Source organism: Coregonus clupeaformis, chromosome 1, assembly GCF_020615455.1.
Source record: "Coregonus clupeaformis isolate EN_2021a chromosome 1, ASM2061545v1, whole genome shotgun sequence".
Classification (NCBI taxonomy): Eukaryota; Metazoa; Chordata; class Actinopteri; order Salmoniformes; family Salmonidae; genus Coregonus; species Coregonus clupeaformis.
The window spans coordinates 22,144,395-22,153,922 of NC_059192.1; the positions used below are offsets into that span (position 1 = coordinate 22,144,395).

The 9,528-nt window shown below is 42.0% G+C and overlaps 1 protein-coding gene across 1 annotated transcript; it reads left to right on the forward strand.

Annotated features, from left to right (window-relative positions):
• The first annotated feature begins 425 nt into the window (after positions 1 to 425).
• Positions 426 to 2,417, forward strand: LOC121582145 (homeobox protein Hox-B1b-like). The gene is made up of 2 exons (XM_041897761.1): positions 426 to 1,285; positions 1,599 to 2,417. Exons 1-2 carry the CDS (start codon positions 691 to 693, stop codon positions 1,901 to 1,903), a joined length of 900 nt encoding a protein of 299 aa, XP_041753695.1. The 5' UTR covers positions 426 to 690; the 3' UTR covers positions 1,904 to 2,417.
• Positions 2,418 to 9,528: the final 7,111 nt, after the last annotated feature.

Consider the following 9,528-nt stretch of genomic DNA (forward strand, 5'->3'; position numbering starts at 1 on the left):
AGGAGCAGAAGATTGATCGTCGCATTAATTTCAAGTCTCCTCTGTAAAATTAGCTCTCAGACAGAAAAACACGCCGAGGTAATAAAATAATTCACATGAGCTCCTATACTTATACACATTGGTCAACATAATTCTCATAGAGGACGCATGGTATTATACACCAATCTTATATCATCTTGTTAACTGCATGAATTACAATGAAAACATTTCAGGTCACTAAACTTACTTACTCTTATATTACTCTTAAAAAGCACAGCCAAGAGACTATTTCGATCACATAGACCATCCAAGTCAACTGATTGCTTCAAACTCTAAAATATCGAGAAACAAAATTGAAATAATTTCAAAATATTTCACTTTTTCAGACTATCATTCTCCCTCAGTCTGACCAGAAGGTCCTTGCAGAAGTGGTGTGACGTGTTTGTGTTCTTATCAGATTGATGGGCGAGTTTGACTGAAGCATTTGTCATGTAAATGTGAGACGTTTGATGGACGATCCTGACCTGACAAACTGCTATAGGTCCCAATTGCCATTGGCGTAAAATGAGTCACATGGTCTGTCACTAAGGTGATATGAACGTGGTAGGCAGTTTTACAGCTTTGACATACTACCTAGAGGTTGTAGGGCACAGAGAAGAGCAATTAAGGTGGACTGACCCGTCTTCATTAATTTTGCCATAACAATACAGGATGAACTCTTACTTAGATTATACCATTTGTAACCGGGGGACGAACATATTCAATGCCAATGCCGGATACCACAATTTAAACCATGGATATATGTCCTCCTTATCGTCCAATTCATGCGCAACAAGTGATAGTTTCGGGTCCGATGGGCGGTTAGTTGGTGGTTCATCGGTGCACCAGACTTCGATCCACCCTCTCCACCAGCCCCAGCTACATCATATAGATCTCCAATTTGGCTCAACGGGAAACTCGGTGTATGGCTCACCAACAGGGCCAATCTTGGACTATGGACCTCATCAATACGCTCTAATTCATGAACAAGAACGAGGTTTCATTCAGTCGCCTGGGATTCCTGTGTCAGCCATTGGAACGAACATGCCCCCCCTGGCCGAGGGGAACAGTGAACCAGGGTCTGCACCAAACAGCCAGTATCTGCACTTCAGCAGTGGAGAACAGGGGCAACAAGAATACTTGGAGAGTATTTACTCGAGATTAGTTCCTTCCCAATATAGTGATAAGGATTCGGATGATTGCAATGCAGATCAAACTTCAAAAACGTTCGACTGGATGAAAGTTAAGAGGAATCCCCCTAAAACAGGTTTGTAGCTCCTGTGACATGGTCATAAATAACACTGTCATGACAAAGGCTAATTTATAGACAACATTAAAAAATATATACATATATTTAGAGGAAATTATACAGAGACACTGCCTAATCAATGTTTGTGCTTTAGACGTTAGTGGGTAAAATGTGCCGTGGTGCGTAAAATAAATGATCAAATATTGAATGTGTTTGCTTGGCTGCTCACAATCATCACATAATCATAATACAGTTTATTTCTGTTTTCATTCCTTCATTCAAAATTCCATTTATTCCATCAGTTCCTTCATTCATTCATTAACTTTTACAGTTTCAGAATATGGAGTCCCTGGTCAACAGAATGTAATCCGTACCAACTTCAACACAAAGCAGCTAACAGAGCTCGAGAAGGAGTTCCATTTCAACAAGTACCTGACCAGGGCCCGGCGAGTGGAAGTTGCCGCTATTCTCGAGCTCAACGAAACTCAAGTGAAAATTTGGTTTCAAAATCGCAGGATGAAGCAGAAAAAGCGTGAGAAAGCAGGCACGGTCTTTATAAAGACAGCAGTACCGGCAAATGATTTGGGAGAGATCACCGCATCTCCTGATGTGTCACCAAGCTCGAATACCACATAAAGCAATCGTTTTACAAATAACATTTGAATTACCGCACTCATGATGCTGCACTTTACTTGTCACATTTTCAAGGATACTGCAGGTTTACAGGGTTTAGGTGTACTAATTTCGGCAAACAATTTAGTTTAATGTTTGTGTATTTTCTACAAATAAATTCGTTTTATGATTTAGCTAATTATGTGAGAAGTTTGAAAAAAAAATGCAATGTTTGTTTTGAAAAGTCTGTATTTGTGCTGATTTGCACATTTGTGAGTGAATGAAATGCTCCCATACAGTAGGCTATACAGTATTTATTAAATGTGACAATAAGGATATGGTGTACGAAAATATAACTCTATGGAACTAATTGAATTCTTCTTCGATGTTCTTTCTATGCAAATAGTATTTTGGAAGTCAAAATTGTTTAACTGTTGTGAAACTGTTTTAAATCGGGCTACTCATGAAATCTGGAATCAGATGGAAAAATATTTAATTTTCATTGAAATGCAATTCATATTGACAATCACATATTACTGATTTCTATATAATAGTTTTGACAAAATTAAACCTTCATTAATATATAATGTTCTGTCTTTCTTTGCTGTTGAGTTTTACCCATTCTTACTCCCTTTGCATAATGTGACATGAGGAGTCTTTCACCACACATGGGGTGGCTACCAATGACCTCTTCACCTCGGAATACCCCCAGGGGTTCTAAACATGACAACAAACTCCAGGGTGCCAGGTTTCACACTAGATTTGTTACCCAAATTCAATTTGGCTATGCACAAATTCCATGCCCTGAGATCCACAAACAATTGATACAGGTTCTCACTTGCACTTGCCACTTTCTCTTTTGATTGCTATAATAGTCAATTAGAAAATAATTGGATAATTTTCTACCACCACTAGAACTAAATTTATAGTTTAACCTTGTATGCTTTTTTGAGGCCTCAGCTCTTCCTTAAAGGTGGCAGGGGCTTGACAACCTTGTTTCATCTCCTGATGGTATAGGCAGGCTCAATATTTGCACTGGGTGTTAGGTTTGCACAGTTCTTGCCCCAGCGGCACTGGCCTGTCAGTGCCCTCTCCCCCAAAGCTGAGGTTCATTCAAAGTTCACCCACAAATGGATTCACAAAGGCCTCTAGTCAATCTGTCAGGACACAAGAATGGCTTCGACGAGTCAGCTGAAGGTCTCCCTCTCTTCCTTTTCTTTGCCGTTAATATTCAAGGCTAAAAAACAGCAGGGGATATTTTTTCATCTACATATTGTATGGCTTATTATACAATTGTAGTGTCATCATAGTTCCTTACATTTTTTTAACCATGAATTATTAACAAAGAGGGAACTGGTGCTAGATGATGATCATTCCATTAAAAGGCCTATCTGCCTCATTGCCTCCTGCCACAACCCATGCGGTCCTCTCCTCCCTCGTTGTCTCTTTTTGAAGCTGACTCTCTTCCTCTCATTTCCCCCTTAAGACTGTTTGAGACAGCCAGTCATCAGGCAAGCCATGATGATTTGAAATACATCTGCATGAGGTTCTACGTTCTAGCAAATGGCATCAATAATTGATCGATTTTCAACCAATCATTGTTTCAGTTTAAACTTTACACTGAGCATCACCAAAGAGAATATGTCAGAATAGTTGCCATGTATCTTTTCTCTACCCTGACAGTCACAATGGGGCCTTGGGAGGGGATGGCGGTTAATATAGGGAAGGCTGACAGATCCAACAAAAACAGGGAAGGGACTAGGTGCAGGACTTGAACCCAGAGGTGTGATTCCTGTCCTCTCGCTAGGTAATACCTCAGACCTCCCACCGGGCTCTCCATCTGTGTCACAGCCAGCAATGGAGGAGCCAGCACCATGGAGACAGATGTTCAACCAGGGAGATGGAGGATGTTTTTTCACCAGCCTGTCAGTGTGGCACTACAGCTCTAACTGGAGAATGTAAAACAAGCAGGGCCAGGGACAGGGACACAGGCAGAGAATACTACTATGCACAATGGTATTAACGTAAGCTATAGCATGAATGCCAGCAGAAATATAAAGACCGATAATACATAGCAACAAACCCACATTTAGTGATCTTTTTAAACATCGTTATCTCTTCACCATAACATTTTCTGAGGCGAAGGAGATGAATAGTGAGCCCCATGCTGGTTGCAGTTGTTGCAAGCTCTTTTACAAGTTGAATGCCTGGCTCACTTCCTTGGTCTCTGGTTCCACTGTGGCACGTCACTCTGCAGGGACACCAAGCTTCAAGGCAGGGACAGCAGGCTTCAAGGCAGGGACAGCAGGCTTCAAAGGATCTGAACTGGATACAGTATTCATGGGTTAGGGGGTTGGGGATTGGGGAGTTCAGGGGCAGCACAGAGAGGTCACTTTAGTTGATTTTCGAGGCAGAAATCAGGATGGTATTCTACATTTTTTAGAACCAGGATAAAAGCTCCTTACAGGTGTTCAGTAGGCCTCAAAGAGAATGGCACATGCATCCTGCTTCTGCGTGATTCCTTTGTTGCGACAGTGGTTCATTTGAGCCAAGGTAAGTGTCTCCAAAAACCATCCCCCTCCCTGGGAGCCTCTTTTCTATCTGCATCCCCAAGCCAACTTGCAGGCCAACCCCTCCTGAGTCCTCCAGCAACTGCATCCATTCTCTACCCTATACACAGTCTAACCAAGAGGGACAAGTGGCTGGGCCAGGGTTAACGTCTTGATACTTTCTAGAATTGCCTCCAGGATACAAATGGCCACCCTAATAGTTTGCCACTGTGTGCCTGTCAGTTCACCATGGCTGTTTGGCGTAAGAAAAACAGGAACGGGAGAAAAGCAGAGTAACGAAGCAGCACTATGGATATAATGAGGGGTGGTGAGACAAAACGATTGTAACCATGGCAGGTCGAGTAGAATAAGGCTAAAATACTGTCACAGAACATCCACCCTCATTCGCCTGCAGTGCCTCTTTGCATACATTTAAAAATCAGTTGTATTGTTCCAAATGGAGACAGCAGAGCTCAATCAGTGTTGCATCACATGGTTCAAAGCGGCCAATTCGATGCTGCCAGGAGTTTGAGAAATGAGAGGTGACAGTTCATTTTCCCAGTGACAGTGTGTCGGTCTCGCTTGCTGGTTCCCCAGTCAATTTCCAGCGTGCAGTGAAGGCGGAGTGTTGGCTGAGACAGACAGCAACCCCCTTCTCCACCACTCTCTCCCATCGACCTCACTGTGCTTTGTGTTCCAATTAACTGGACAGCAGTAGTGGTGGGTGGGTAAAATCACTGGGGAAGACAGAAAAAAAAGTCATATTACAACCTATGTGTTGTGATAATTGCGTTGTTTGCTCTATAACCTGTTAGTTCATATGCCTTGCCACCGTGATATAGACCTAAGGCCGAGACAATAAGAAGACACAGTGGCAGAATAAATTCAACCACACCTGTGTTTCATCACAAAACTGAAGAGCAACCTCTGTCAGGTGAAGTCCACAAAGCATATTGCATGTAACAAACAACTACATGACCTACCAAGTTAATGTTTCCGACATTTCCGGAACACTAAACAACTATTGATTTAGAACCATGGCGAGTTACCGCAAGTCGCAAAGAAAACAGGAGCTGCCTCCACTATTCCAGCACCATTTCAACTTCAACATTTCAACATCATCAAATCACCTATGCTTAGTCTCACACAGTGGCAACTAAAAGATACCAAAAACACTTTTGTCCAATCAACGTAAGCTAAATATGATGTGGCTGTCCATGGTTCTGATTTCTGTGTGTATGTGTGTGTTTGTGCGCGCATGTGCGTTCATGCAAGTAGAAAAAACATGTTCACTCACGTCAATGCCATCCTCCTCTCTTTCATGTTGAAGAAATGATCTATCACTCTGTCATAAAGTATACACTTTCATTTTTTGTTGTCCTAGGCTAACTGGCTAAAAAGCTTGCTTGCTAGCCTAACTTCCTTTCACAGGCAACTTTAGTTAGTTAACAAGAACTTTCTACATATAGCTACACATTGAACATACACCCTCTCAGTCCAGGGGCACAATGTATGCATTTATGGTTGGTTCAGAATTGCCATTATAATCATTGGTCAGTACGGAGAATGAAGTAAAACCGCAAGTCCAAATCCCTATCTCCATACATGGCTAATTTAGGAAAGGTCCAGTTTTAGCTAGCTAGCTAGCCACCGGAGGACAACAACACAACGAGATGCACAACGAGTTTCTGTCAGTGATGTATGCTCTCGATGTGATTGGAGTGAAGCCAAATCCAAACTGGTTCCCGTGACACTTTTTTTGGTGCGTCAGGACCATTCACAGTTGAGCTCAGTCTGTTTAGCTCAACGCTGATTGGCTATTATTTTATACTTTTATTATCAAGGGAGGCCAAACACTCGCTGGCTTCCCTTGTGTTCAATGCTATGGGCGGCAACAATGTCATACTCTTTATGACCAGACAGCGTCAGATATATGGCCTACAGATACAGAGACAGAGGGGCGCTGTTTCGCTCACACGGATGCCTTCTCTGGTGAGATACATTCAGCCTCTTGCGAATTGAAGGTAAATTATGAGACACAGAGAGACGAAAGATACATTATTGTATATGTTTTTTTGTTTTTTTCTTGGTCCATTTTCTGGGGAAGCCTGGCTTCCCTTGGCATCCATGAATACACGCCAATGCTGGACAGAGAGAAGCGGTGATATGCAGGATCAGAAGCAGCTACACACTATCCATACCCCTGTGCAAAATGTTGCTTTTATTTGACTAGAGGGTGGAAATAGCACAGATTCTTCTTTTCACACTGCCTCAAGGGACAATGTCTGAACAGTGAAAAATGTATACATTTGTTAGGTATATCAGAGGTAGGGAATTGTTCAGTAAAAGACACCGTTCTCCAGCACAGCACACAATGTGGTGAATCAAGTTATGCAAAGACAGCTAGACCATGGTTTTGAATATGGTTTGGCATGATTTTCTTCTATCTTAATTGGTTAGAGTGACTCGAGCCTATATTTTTCTCAGTCAATACCTAACTGACTGACTGAATGCGCAAGGTTCTCTAGAATAGATCTAGCATAAGTGCTACACCTGCCTCTGGTGCTCTTCATCTAGCGTCACATTTTACTACCTTCCATGACCAACCCACATCCCTCCCCCCTCTCTCATATATTTGAGCAAAGGGTGGAAGGGGAATACAATGATTTCCTAGGAAATCCCTAAAGCAAACTACCTCTTTTCACCCTCTCCTGAAATGTAAACATTTGCAGACTCTTAAGAATGAACCCAAACGTCCTTTCAATAGTGCTTTTACAAAGTCGTGAAGTGTTTTAAGCAGACGAAGACCTTTAAGCAAATGGCCATGTTGATGGTCAAACTGCCCATGTCTCCTCAACTAGTTAGGTCCATATGAGCACTGTGTTTCGAAGAGATAGTACAATCATCATATACCCAATATTATTCATCATTTTACCCTTAGGGGGGGGGGGGGGGATATACACACACTCTAGATACCCTCAGGTTTCTCCTGACTCTCGCTCTCCTGGCTTTATCAGATCAGAGACTGTCCCTCCCTACTGTCCCTCCCTCACTGCAATGTAAATTGAAAGGAATGCACAGATAAAGAAGCCTGGCACTAGAGATGAGAGGGGAGAAGACAGGGGGAGTGAATGCTAAAGGCCTATCTTGGGGAGATGAGAGGTGGTCGTGGCAGTGTTGGTAGTGGGAGATCATAGCAGGTTCCCCTCAGCAGCCCAGGGTTGTGTTTGATACAGGGCTTTTGTCACTCTTTCAGCGCTGCATTGTTAGGTGGTGTAATCCCTGCCAGATTACAAAGGGCCTGTCCTTTCATATGTGTGAGCCCAGCAGGCAGGTGGTGGCGGAAGGAAGGCTTGTTCCTCTAGCCCTCACAGGAGCATGGCTGGGGGGACAGTGAAACACGGGTCAAATGGACAATTACATCACTGGAATTCCTCTCCCCCTGACGTCATCTGACTTCCTGTGTAAAGGCTACAGGGTTAATGGGATATCAGCTAAAATACTAGTATACAGGATCTTTGGGGGAAAGATTAACAGTGTGTAGTCATATTTGTAGCTGAAACATACTCAAAATAAATTGAATTATGAGAAGATTAAAACCATTTTCAATATGTACTGTATATCACATTTGTTGATGTATCATATGGTTCATTAGGTTAACTGGTTATGAAAAGAGAGTTAGCTGAGTGTGCTGATCATTCATTTCCTGTAGGCCTCAGAGAGCATACCAGAACAGACCACAGTTATAATCCTAATGACAGGTCAAAGAGAGATGAATGGGCAGGGGTCAACAGACAGACATGAAATTGTGGCAAAAGCCTTTCATTTCCATCCAATTTAGTTTCAATGATTTATTTGTTGTAGTAAAAATGCAATTCTCTCTCAGCAGACCCATAGCAATCACGGTAGTTCAATTAATTGGTGGGGGATGCGTAATCAACACATTTTAAATGGGATAATATCTCAATAAGATTATTTTTTAAATCCTTTGAATCAAATAATATTTAAGCAATAAGGCCCGAGGGGGTGTGGTCTATGTCCAATATACCGCGGCTAAGGGCTGTTCTTACACAAGACTCAATGCGGAGTGCCTGGATACAGCCGTTAGCCGTGGTATATTGGCCATATACCACAAACCCCCTGGGTGCCTTATTGCTATTATAAACTGGTTACCAACGTAATTAGAACAGTACAAATAATTGTTTTGTCATACCAGTGGTATATGGTCTGTAAGTCGCTCTGGATAAGAGCGTCTGCTAAATGACAAAAAAAAAAAAAAAAAAAAAAAAATGGTCTAATCTACCACGGCTTTCAGCCAATCAGCATTCAGGGCTCGAAGCTGGTTTATAATTGTAAATAAATCCCTTTTGCTCATGTGCATAACTATAGATAAATCCGACAGGAGAGTTTGAGTGATAAAAGTTGGACAGAGGATCTAGAAATGTCTGATCAAGAAACACTAAAAAAATGAATGTTAGGCTATTTTCTGGCAATTGTGCCATTATTATGTGCCAGATGTTAAGACTACAAACAGTTACAGTGGCTTGCGAAAGTATTCACCCCCCCCTGGCATTTTTCCTATTTTGTTGCCTTACAACCTGGAATTAAAATGGATTTTTTGGGGGTTTGTATCATTTGATTTACACAACATGCCTACCACTTTGAAGATGCAAAATATTTGTTTTTGTGAAACAAACAAGAAATAAGACAAAAAAACTGAAAACTTGACCGTGCATTACTATTCACCCCCCCAAAGTCAATACTTCGTAAAGCCACCTTTTGCAGTAATTACAGCTGCAAGTCTCTTGGGGTATGTCTCTATAAGCTTGGCACATCTAGCCACTGGGATTTTTCAAGGCAAAACTGCTCCAGCTACTTCAAATTGGATGGGTTCCGCTGGTGTACATCAATCTTTAAGTCATACCACAGATTCTCAATTGGATTGAGGTCTGGGCTTTGACTAGGCCATTTAAATGTTTCCCCTTAAACCACTTGAGTGTTGCTTTAGCAGTATGCTTAGGGTCATTGTCCTGCTGGAAGGTGAACCTCCGTCCCAGTCTCAAATCCATGGTAGACTGAAACAGGTTTCCCTCAAGAATT

Excerpts from the sequence above, each read along its gene's own strand:
- LOC121582145 (XM_041897761.1), top strand. The coding sequence starts at position 691 with ATGAACTCTTACTTAGATTATACCATTTGTAACCGGGGGACGAACATA. Across the intron at positions 1,286-1,598 it reads GAGGAATCCCCCTAAAACAG|TTTCAGAATATGGAGTCCCT; the intron begins GTTTGTAGCTCC and ends TAACTTTTACAG.